Source organism: Apostichopus japonicus, chromosome 8 (assembly GCF_037975245.1).
Source record: "Apostichopus japonicus isolate 1M-3 chromosome 8, ASM3797524v1, whole genome shotgun sequence".
NCBI classification, from domain to species: Eukaryota; Metazoa; Echinodermata; class Holothuroidea; order Aspidochirotida; family Stichopodidae; genus Apostichopus; species Apostichopus japonicus.
Window position 1 is genome coordinate 9,260,001 of NC_092568.1, and position 12,142 is coordinate 9,272,142.

The 12,142-nt window shown below is 38.2% G+C and overlaps 1 protein-coding gene across 8 annotated transcripts in view; it reads right to left on the minus strand.

The window, feature by feature from the left end:
* The window catches only part of LOC139971276 (uncharacterized), a 30,703-nt gene extending 21,151 nt beyond the window's left edge, over nt 1–9,552 (minus strand). Inside the window, exons 1-9 of one of the 8 annotated variants that reach the window (XM_071977589.1) lie at nt 9,275–9,551; nt 7,903–8,008; nt 6,504–6,572; nt 5,955–6,014; nt 5,408–5,476; nt 4,116–4,187; nt 2,134–2,205; nt 596–667; nt 117–191 (exon numbers count right to left, since the gene is read on the minus strand). In XM_071977589.1, the coding sequence (XP_071833690.1) occupies nt 117–191; nt 596–667; nt 2,134–2,205; nt 4,116–4,187; nt 5,408–5,476; nt 5,955–6,014; nt 6,504–6,572; nt 7,903–8,008; nt 9,275–9,371 (692 nt within the window). In that variant the 5' untranslated portion in view covers nt 9,372–9,551. Of the gene's footprint in view, nt 1–116; nt 192–595; nt 668–2,133; nt 2,206–4,115; nt 4,188–5,407; nt 5,477–5,954; nt 6,015–6,503; nt 6,576–7,902; nt 8,009–9,274 lie in introns of all 8 variants that reach the window. The other 7 variants (XM_071977588.1, XM_071977591.1, XM_071977590.1 and 4 more) reach the window with 7 other exon arrangements.
* Nucleotides 9,553–12,142: the final 2,590 nt, after the last annotated feature.

Genomic DNA, 12,142 nt, shown 5'->3' on the forward strand with positions numbered 1-12,142 from the left:
ACACTATATTTTTCACACACATTCACACGCGAACACACGCACCCACACATTACCGTACACTTCTACCCGACCTAAAAAAGGCCACCACATTTTTTTATCACAATGTGTATACTTACGCGTCGTTTAGTTTTTTGCAACCTCTGAGCAGGCTTGATGGAATTCCGACCAGTTCATAACTGTTCGTCACAGCTCTATGTTCAATCGAGATAAGAAAAATAAATAAATTAATGTAAAACAGAAGAAACTCCATTATATCTGTTGTACGTTGAAGGATTATTCATCTCACAAACTTTCTCAGTAACACGTCTTTACACCCAGTGGCCTTCCGAACCTGGTAGGACCTCGGGGAAAAAATGGCATCGCGCTCCATCGTGGTCCCTTCGTCAGTTATAATTGGCAGTGGAATGAAAAGTACAAAATGTAACATTATGGTTACAACTCTTGTTATTGGTTAAAAAAAATGAACCATTTTCCATATTTGTATTAACAAAGTGTACTCTGTTATATAAAAAGGGCCCTTGTAGTGGTAAGTTGAACAAACATTAACAAAGACTTCTAGCTAGACCCTTCGATCAATAATGAATGCGATACTTACATACGAACCATGTTTTCACAGGATAATGTGAAATCTTCGATAACACGCAGATTTGTACTGTACCCAAGTCTCCTGTTACCGGGAAGAGGGCGAGAGAGCTTTTATTGTAACTTTAAGTGGCATGTGATAACGGTACAGTGAGATATGCGTATGAACTACGGACAGTTAATGGGCAAATCTAGAGGGAAAAACATTATTTTTAAATAATAAAAGAGGAACAAAGTCTTAACAACCTAGTGAAATTTGCAATCAGTTCCGACATTGTTTTATTTAGATATTGATAACTGAGATTGTCACAGATTGTACCATGTATATGTGAATTGAAATTAACAGGTATGATGCAATATATAATTGTACACTGACAATGTTTTCCATTTAATTTTTTTTTTTTTTTTTTGGTCTGACATTGGATAGGTTCCAACTTAACCTATCAGGGGATGTAAATGTGCCAATTTACCAATGATGTAGTGTGTTCTCAGCCCCGATATGAAGTAGGAAATTTGATGTATCTTTGAATGAAACGCATAAATGAAATTTGTCAGTGCACTTCTATGACATCGCACCTGCTTGCTTCAAGTTCACTTTGTATACAAAACGTGTCAATTTCATAGGCTGTTACATCGAACATGGTATCCCCCTTCCCTTGGGGGAATCCGCTCCTGAAAATACTTCATTCATTGAATTCGCTTATGTAAAGGTCATTTTTCTTGTTACGGACTCTGTAAAAGTATTCTTCTTAAACGTTGTATGGATGTCCAATTTCTAAAAAAAAAAAGAGATATTGGGGTAATCCCAATAATCGCTCCTAAACCTATGCATCCATGCACACACGCACACACGCACGCACGCGCACACGAACTGAGCACATACACCTAAACTCTATAAATATCTTGTAATGAGAAAATCGTACACAGGGACGTTTACATAGAAAATGCTTGTTTACATGAAAGACGCTTATATCCGCTCCAAAAATTCGAGCAAAACAAAACGAAAAATAATAAACGTGCTTTCAAAGAATTAAAATCTGACTGAATGATTCTCATCGATTGCATGACCCTTGCCCAGTTTAAAAAAAAATTTAATTGCCCTTTTCTCAAATGTAACATATAGGCTACATTCAATCTACTTTGTTTGTCATGAAACCCAAGCAGGACTTTGCGTTTATACCTAACCCCATGCATCTGGTGATTATATGGTGACTTTATCCTGTCAATCATCGGCGATCGTCGAACGACCCAACTCCCCACCCCTCCTGCCTCCCCTCAACCCACGTCAGGTGTGCTGCCACTCTACGTTTTATTCCATACTACATTGTATAGGGACTTCCTTTATATAGCTAATGAAATTGCATTGTGACGTCACCCAAGCTGACCATGGACGCATTACTCCCATTATCTCACATGATATATAGGCCCTGTGTAGGCTATTTGGTGCTATTGGAGTCCTTTGTATAGTAAAACTCTCCGTCATGAAGTAATTTGAATAGAGTATCTAATCTTACTTTATAGTTACCAGGTACATGTGATGTGTATACGTACAATTCGCGCAAACTTGGAATAAAGCTGAGAGTGTTTTTTTGTATACGGTCAAACAGGTTGCCTTCTAAATCCCTGCAATGGAAACATGAAACAAAAACTGAATACGTAACATTTCCTTTTTATATCTCCACCTGTCCTCCCCAATACCCAGGGACGTAGCTAAGGCCTGATGATTGGGGGGGTGTAGTGGCTGAAATTCCAACTGGATGGGTTTTGGAGTCAGAAAATTCCGACTGCTGCCTTGTACCCCCCCCCCCCCCCCCCGCACTCATCGTCAACGATACGGTCAGTGTCAGTCAGACACCCCATCTTTCGCGACTGCACTTTTGTTCCGAACTTTTTTCAATACATTTGTACCTTATGGGGCAAAGTTTTTGCTTATGTTGATGGCACTTTTAAACTTCCGTAGATTAGCATTGAGTGTTTTAATTGTATAAATTGTATACCATAGAGACAATGTATATCCCAACGTCGTAGCCAGGAATTTGAAAAGGGAAGCACTTTTTTGCGATTGATATGGGGAAGGGGTCTAAGGGGAGGGGGTGTCCCCCTCCCCTTTGAGATTTTTTTGAACAATTGAAGGTCCTTAGATGCGATCTGGTGCAATTTGTTGCCAGTTTCATCATTATCATATGATATCATATTATCAGCAGATTTTGTTTCCTGTTTGAATTCTTTTACATGTTCTTTTACATAATATATCAGAAAGACAAACATAGTGCTCTTTTACAATTTTTCCAGAAGGATGATTCTTGTTTATTGTCCAATGTCTGGACTTAAATACATTTGACGAACTTAATTGATGGACAATATAAACTTTCATATTTTGTAAGACAGCCAGATTTGCAGTGGCCTAAAAAAATATCGTTATCTCCGTGTATTAACAGTGTAATAATTATTTATTGGAAGTGCGTATCACGTACGATTGCTAGCTTAGCTTCATAACATGCTGTTCGTGCAACAACTTAGGACGAATCATAGAACGGATCAGAACGAACTTGTCGTCGTCGTTGTGCATACGGTTCGTGACATTCCATCGAGTGAGGTTAGGTAGGCAATATGTATTTTATTACGCAGTGGCCAACTGTAGGTTTGAAATAGGCTATAGGCTAAATTTATCTAATTGCATCTGCCAAACTAAGTAAGTAGTTGAATCAGTAGGCCTGCATGTTATTACGATTATAATCGAGTTAACGGAGTTGACGAGTATTCAAGATCAAAAGAGCACTGACAAAATACCATGCTAAAAAACAACAGTTTTAAACATTTTTTTTTCGACACTCAAAGGGGGGGGGGGAGCAGTCGCTCCCCTGCTCCCCCTGGCTACGTCCCTGGTATATCCTGAACTTACTTTAAGCTAGCGAACAGGGTCGACCCACCCAATAAAAAAATTAATACATAAATTTTCCGAAATGAAGCTGGCGAACGTTGTATTTTTTTTAGAGTATTCAAAATCATACGAAGTTTTGTATGGTGGAGTATAAGGATCGCGAGATACAATTTCTCAATGTGACGAGGAAAACGTGGAAAATATGACTGATTAAAGGTCAATTTTGATCGAAAATTTTATGTCACTCACAAATTACAAGAACATATGAAAATAAGAGACAGTCAGAAAAATTAGAGCGCGACAGTCGGAAATTCCGAATTGAAGCTGGCGACAGTCGGAAATTCCGACAGTCGGAAATTCCGACTGTCGCACTCAAATTTTCCAACTATCGTCATTTTTACCAAGATTGGGGGGGTGAGACACCCCCCCACACCCCCCCTCTAGCGACGTCCCTGCCAATACCCCGTCTATTACCCCACCCCACCCCTGCTTTATATCTACAGTGTTATACTTATACCTCAGACTATAAAGATAAGAGTTTTCCCGGAAATTCCCTTCATCATGTTCATCAAGGATCAAATGAAATAATATTAAATAATATATATCTTGTCTGAAGTCAATGGTAGTGAGAAAAAACAAACTTTACACTTACAACTTCAAAAGTTTGGAGCAATTGCTTGCGAAATTCACTGGTATATAACTGATTCTATTGTACTGCATGTACCTTTATCATGAGATAAAAAGAAACAATTAAACCTTATCGACATATTTACATATCACTTGCCCTTTGAAATCATGTTTTAAAGCACTTCCATCATATTTGTTACATTGCATCGTTAAAAAACAAACATTTTAACGATTTATTGCGAAACTGTATCACTTGTGGCTACATGCTGACATCCTAATATATATGTGGATGCTGGAAGTTTTTTTTCACTGTTCTGGATTTTTCAACTCACTACGATATCAATAATAGGCCTATATATATATATATATATATATATATATAGGGTTGTCACCACGCCGGGCGGCGCCGGGCGGTGCTACCCAGCTCTCAAAATTTCCGCCCGGTACTCGAGGTCAATTTCAGCCTTACCGCCCGGCACAAATTAGCCTACAGTACCGCCAATAAGTAACTTGGTAAAGATTAGCGCGATTCAGTGCAAAACGCAGCTTAACTGTAATCAACCCCGCTCCAAATAAAGGAACGATACTTTCCCCGCACTCCAATTAAGGAACGCAAATTCCCCTCGCTCGCTGTTCACCACCGACACAATTAGACCGGCAGCCCAGTGCACTTTGATCAAACGAACGAAGTACCAATATCTGAGTATTGGAACATTTGTGGAAAAACCCAGTATATCCAAAAGTGGATGTCTGCCGTGGTCGCTCTGCTGCATGTGGCCCCTGGGGCCGGTTAAAGGGGGCCCAAAAATGCATCTGATCAAACGAACGAGGTACCATTTGAAACCAATGTCAACTTAATGCATGAATGCCACATAGTACTGAATGACCCATGCCAGACAAATTTTCTGGGGTGAGTGATGAGGGGCTCTAAATACAAAAAAATACCAAAAGAGATCCCAGGAAAATTCAGTGATGCACATGAAAAAACAAAGGTATCTCAGGAGAATTTTGAGGATCAAAACCCTTTCTAAATGCCACCATTTTGCATGTAGGCACCATCAGGATTTGAAAAATTTTCAAAATGGGAGGGGGACACCCCCTCCCCTTATACCCCTCCCCCCAGGACGCGGATCACTGTCACAAATTACCCGGCTCTAAAAATGGTCTGGTGACAACCCTGTATATATATATATATATATATATATATATATAGGCATATATATATATAGGCATATATATATAGGCATATATATATAGGCATATATATATATATATACATCACAAAAGAGAAGTTCTTCATCCGAAAAGCAGACTCACGCTTCTTCCAAATTTTCACATTGGCTTATGAGTACTTCTCCACTGCTTAACAAATTGTATGTCACCGTCCTTTATTGTAAACAAGAAGAAAAAGAAGAAAAAGAGGTAGATGTTTTAGGAGGTAGGCCATCAAAGGAAGACTTACTCTACATCTATAGGACATAGAGGGTGGAGCCGTAGGTGGGGTGGGGTGGGGTGGGGTGGGAGGGGAATTGCGAGGGGATATGGCCCCAGGTTTTTGTGCAAAGTCTAAAAGTTTGCAATAAAAGAAAAAGAATAAAACGGTGACAAAAAATAAATCTTCGTAAACTAATAATAACCAGCTTTTATCATTTCAAACGCTTTCTTTCCCTTCATCTGTCGATATATCCCTTTACGCCACCGAATGTTTAAATATTGCAAATATTTTATATCATTATGATATCAAAAGTAGAAGCCGGGTGTGTGTAAGGGGAAGGTGGGGAAGGTGGAGAAGGTGGGTAAAGTCTGGCGGGGGTACCAGCAAAAAAAATCAGAAATGCACGAGAAAAGATAGGGATTGACTTACAATGATCTCAAACTCCTTGGCAGCAAAAACGGTTCTTCCACAAAATTCTTTGCAATTGATCTGCACAAAATGCAAGTTAATATTTGATTTCACGAAGTAACTCTATTAAACGGGTTATGGTGCACCCCTGGTTATTCTGTGTAAATTGTCAGATTCAAAGTACCAGGGGTGCAATCTGTACAATCATAACACTTGGGTAATATGCCCTCAATGACAGTTATACAAAGCCAATTTATGCACATTCACACACCGGTATAGAATCACTGTGGTCCAGTGTTACGGACTTCCGTCTGTGACACAAGATTAGGGGTTCGATTCCTACCTTCGCCTGATGAGTCCCAATAGGACGAAACCGGTCGTGAAGTGGAATTTTTCTGGTGTGTTATTCTTGATTTATTTTCTATATATATAGCCTATATATATAGCCTATATATATAGGCTATATATAGCCTATATATAGCCTATATATATAGCCTATATATAGCCTATATATATAGCCTATATATATATATAGCCTATATATATATAATATAATACCTTAATACTCACAATACGTAGAGTCCCGTTAATGCACTTAAGTAATGCTTCGGTATGCATTCTATTTTATTATTTTCCATTCTTCTATGAAACAAAAAAAAAAGAAATGATTAATCTGTTACATTTTATGATTTCATTCCTTTCATACAACAGTTTAGTTCAGTGCAAAATAATAGTACGATGATGGAAACATGAACAGGTTTAAAAGCATATAGAAGATGTATGCTACATACTCTGAATAAACCCAAAAAAATGAATTATATCAAGCTTGGCTAGAATGCAGTCAAAATGTAATTTATTCAAATAATCTTACATTATTTTTCACAAAATGTTGGCACACAATACATTTAGAGTGCAACAACAGCTCCAGATAATGATCACAAGTGAAACAGGAACCGAACAAGCAAGACCAGAAAGTGAAACTGCTATAACGTATGAAGATATCATAAAAGAGCTCATTAACATTATCACTTCCTGGTGACTTTGAATGCACTACCATAGACAAGAGTATGGATGGCCAGAGACTAACATCGGCCGTTAAACTTAAAGATGTGAATTACTTCTCTCTGACAGAATACTCATATTTTCAGATGATTATTGCGATGGAAAATTGCTTTCCGATTTCTAAAATGTGAACAAAATTCTAATCAACATTGAAGGATTGTACGTAAGATTGTTTAATCTTTATAAAGTTTTATTTCTTATCCGGAAACCTGAAATACGGCTAGTTTTGTTTTGATCTTTCGAAATAATTTCTTGAAGGTTTTGATCACCTTTGATGTATATTCAGAAACGACAGCTTATTGGAGGACTTAATTAATGGCATATTGATTAAACATCTTACGTTTGGATAAAGGCTGCGGCGGGGGCGGCATTAGAAGTAATGAAACCTAGCATTATGGCAGGTCGTGAATTTGCCCCCCCCCCCTTCCGCCGGTCGGTCAAAGTGTTAGGGGGCCTTAATCCAAGAGAAATCCACGGTTTTCTCATCTCAATTGGTCTTCCAAATTGCAGAAATTCAAACTGATCTTACAGTGTTATTGACAAACATTATGTTGTTAAGAGCAACTATCCTTTTAAATTTTACATTAATCACATATTCACTATCTGCTTACTCTTTAAGTAAATATTATGAAGCTTTCAAATATCTACAAACTATTTGCAAGTTTTCAAATGAGCCAGTATAATATATCCGCAACATTAATGAATAAATATCTACATATTAATATCTCAACTGTCTTATCCTTATAGAACCTTTATTGCCAGGCAAACTATTTGCAAGTGTTCACATGAGCCAGTATAATATATCCGCAACAATACATATATATATATATTTATATTATTGACAAACAAATATATAAGTTTAAAGAGAAACAAATGTGTAATGAGCAACTAAATATACGGTACATACAGAATGCGTGTGTCGTTTGGGATGTTTGATGGCAAAGCTTTCAGGCTTATGCTTGAACAGTTAGTAACTTGGTATTTGCACGAACATACGTCACATGCATCCGCATCTATAGTAAGATATCAAATAGAATGTAATAACAGTTTTAAAGGGAAGGATATCTCCGCAGAAGAACCTCCTTACCTGACAGGAGAATGACGGTATCAGATGGAGGTTGGTTGATGGACCAATGACTGGTGGACCATCATTACGCCTATAGTTTTTTTTTGTGCTCTGTCGGGGATTTCATGGTTGAAGGTTTTAATTTAACTGTAACAGCATGGTACATAACAATACCAAGATCTCATGATTAAAAATTGCGCAATGATTCACACATAGACAGCCATCAAATTGACATTATCTTGATTTTTTGATGGTCGGGTTGGGGGGGGGGGTGGTCATTGTTTCCTTGATACCATGGTTATCACTGTTTATATTTTGATGAATTTACATAGTAATACCCTAATTAAAAAAGAGTAAAGTTCGTTGGAATTATTTCTCAATGTAAAACAGCGATTTACCAAGGAGAACGTAATATTTCGTAATAACATGAAGAACAAACAACGATTAATTACGACGATAACATTTAACATTGTTTGTTTTAAAAAAACATTGACGGGCACGTGTCACGATGTCACGTAGTCAAGTTTAATACTAAGAAGTTCTAACTTTGATCAATCCACTTCTGATGTTATTTGTAATCAATTACACATATTGTTTAAAATTTTATTCATCGAGAACAAATAATTTTGTTGCGAGTTTTGTAGTAGGTATCGCCATATCCCATGTATAACATGCACAAAAGGTTCATGTACAAAGTAATATTCACATTTAAGGTAAATAAACTGAACTAACGAAACTATTAGCAATTTGATTCATTCTTTCAAATAGTAGATTCACCTTATCCGACAAGAAAATCCGTACCGAACACTTCAGGCCCGTATACCCGCAGAGGGGTGTGCAACCTTACACACCCCTACAATTTTCCACACGCTGCTGTGGTCCACACGCTACTGAGGAGGACGAGGTGAGGATGGGGTGAGGAGGGGGGGGGGGACAGTAACTGCGTCTAATGTCACAAACCAACTTGACATGTTTGTAAAATATCACCATGTTGAATCTAGGTACAATGAACTTACACAGATAGAGCACTCCCCACAGGGCGGTGTTCAATAAACAGATCCCCATCTAAATCAGTAAACGCAACACCCTATATAGAAAGTCCTGCGTACGAGAGCTTGTATTTATCACACCTTCTCGACAATCATATAGAGTGGGCATATTATACTGCCTTACATAGTACAAGGTATACGATCAAATATTGCGTTCCACTTACCTAATAGCTGACATGGGTCTTCTCTCAAAATTCCCAAGCTGACGGTGATGATAGCAATGGCTATTACACTCTGTAAATATTTGTGTGAGATTTCCATTCTTCTGTCATTATAGGTTGATTGAATTCAGGAAGAATCACGATAGATGACTTGTACCCAAGAAACTCGGTCGTCAATATGAGCAATGTCTTTCATAAGAAGCAATTAGTACATATAACATTAAACTGCATGAGGAAGCAGCTAAGAACCAAAAGTAGGCTATTAAAAAAAATATCTTACATTTTAAAGTCATCAACTTGTTTCAAGGATCTATGATGGTCATTTAAAAAATATAAACTGAATAATAAATGGATGATAAAAGGGAAACTTGGAGGCTGTTTTGTCTCTTAATATACGCTATCATTAATATTGACTTCTTTTATAGGCTTCTTTTATCGGCTAAACAAGCTATGAATTCTAAAAGTACAAAATATAACCAACGTAAAACTGTGAAACCGAAAGAAGGGAACGATGCTCAAAGAAGGAACTTGAGGGGGGAGACTTGATACAGCTGTGAATCGTAAACGGAGAACAACCTTTTGTTTATTCATCATAAAACACATCGCTTTGAGATACAATAGGGTTGTTAAATATATATTGTTGGTTGAGGAAGTTGAATGCCTAGCAAAATTGACGGAAATTTGTCTGCATCTTTAGGCCACAAGCATTTCCTCTTTAGCATTGCGTATATATGTGGCAAAGAAATGATTTATTTCTCCAAATTTGGTGGCATTTTTGTGAATGCACCGGGAAACAGCAAAGTAAAATGTAATTTGTCGTCATAGCTGTAGCTTTCAGATTTGGTTGAAGTTTTGTCAAGATGGGTATAGCCAATGTGCAAAACATTGCTTTTCAAATATTTACAGTTTTACACGGTTAAAACAAACTTAAAAACGATAATTTTTAGATATTTGATGTTTTGCAATGCATGAAAGTCTAAAATGTCAGATGTCTTTTTTACGCTTCCGTAGATTCCAGAATTTGCTACCAGGCGTTGTGTAAAAAGAATTATTGTGGCATTTTCCATATGAGAAACCTGCTGAAGGGCAGTCAATCATTTTTTTTTTCTTTTTTTGTCGTTATGCTACAGGATTTTTTGTTTTTTTTTGGGGGGGGGGGCTATGAATGTCGAAGAACATGAATGGAAGTGGATGTTGTGCAACAATTGAGACAGTTTTAGACCAACTTTAGGCCTTCCAAGAGCAGTGTATGAAAATTGTTAATTGGTGAGTAAGGGGCATTCTCACGAGGTGACGAAAACTTTGGCGCTCTCATAGCGAGAAGGCTTCGTGGCAGTGGCGGAGCTAGGGGTATTGGTCAGGGGGGCGAGAATGGTCTGTTGGGGCGCTTTCGACACTATATAAGCGGAGCGCCACCACAGGTTGGCGCGGAGCGTACAGATTTTTTTTGAGTAAAGATACTCCCTAGATCACCGGAAATGACCCTTTCCGGGCCTTGCCAATTTGCAGATAAACGAAGAATAAATAGGTGTCATTTTGTCAGAAAATTACACCAACAAAATGTTACAAATGTCAATAGGTATTTGAGAGCGCAATATAAAAGTCAATAATCGCGAAGAAGTAAAAAGTGGTAAAAAGCTGAAAAGGGCGCCAGCATTCCATTTGAGTCCGTCGGGTAGGGGGGGGGGGCTTCCGCCCATCTGACTGTATGGACGCTCCGCCGCTGCTTCGTGGTCATGAAATGGAAAATTGAAGGTGCCATGAATGGCCAACTAGTCAGTTATTCATTTATGGGTAGAGGTTAGCTAGTGAGGACTTCTACAAGGGTTTTGTGGTCACATTTCTTTCTACCAAGTCACGTTAACTTATATCGATTATTCACGTGAACTTACCGTATCAGATCATTCTGTATCTTTGGCTCCACCTGCAGAAGAACAAAGAATAAAACTTAACTTGTTAACATTTCAGTTTGAATTCTCAATTAATTTAAATTCTCAAATAGTCTATGGGATATTAATTTTCTCCGCTTATCGCAGTGCTATACTTATGGTACTAGTGTAATGTGTGTATGAAACGTTTACATTACTGCAGGTTTGTCCTGTACATCCACACTGGATCAAAATTTAGCTGTCCGACGCCTCTTTTCAAAGCAGGACTTATGAATCTCTCAGGTATTACCGTATATCAAGAGTTTTAATTTGCTATCAATATGATCAAAAGTTGTGTGAATTGACCGGCAACGAAGACTCAATTTGTATTTACGATCCATTTAAATAGAGCGAATCGTCTTCATAGAATAGAATATAAATCACACATAATAAATTAGCCGAATGTCCTTCCTAGGCCACCGTAGCATCTGCAAAAAATAAAAACTCTCTTCTGGATTGGCAGTCCCGTAACTCGAGGTATATTCTTAGGGGCTGTGGTGGGGTGGGGATTTGGGGGGCGGGAGAGCACACAGGTTTACTGATGTCCGATCTGGGGAGGGTGTAAGTGGAGGGATCCTCGTGGGGTGTCTCTCCCTATGAGCAATGTTTGTTGGATATAAGAGGGCTCAGATGGAAATATACCTTATAGGTTCCATGTGTTAGCTCGTTTTATTAATATGCCATTTGCAAGAGAGTCTGAAATGCGGGGGGGGTGGTTACAGGGTGGGGTGGGGTTGAGGGAGGGTGGGTGGGGTGGGGGAGGAGTACGTGGCGCAATCTGCCGCAGAAGTGGCTATACAAAAAAAAACGCTTAATATTTCTACAGGAAAAAATATTAAAACAGTAAAATAAAACGGAATCATCCCTCTTTTACTTTCTACAGACGTATCCTTCCAACAGCAGGATCAAAAACCATGTGCTCCTCTTGTAGCTCTACAGTAAT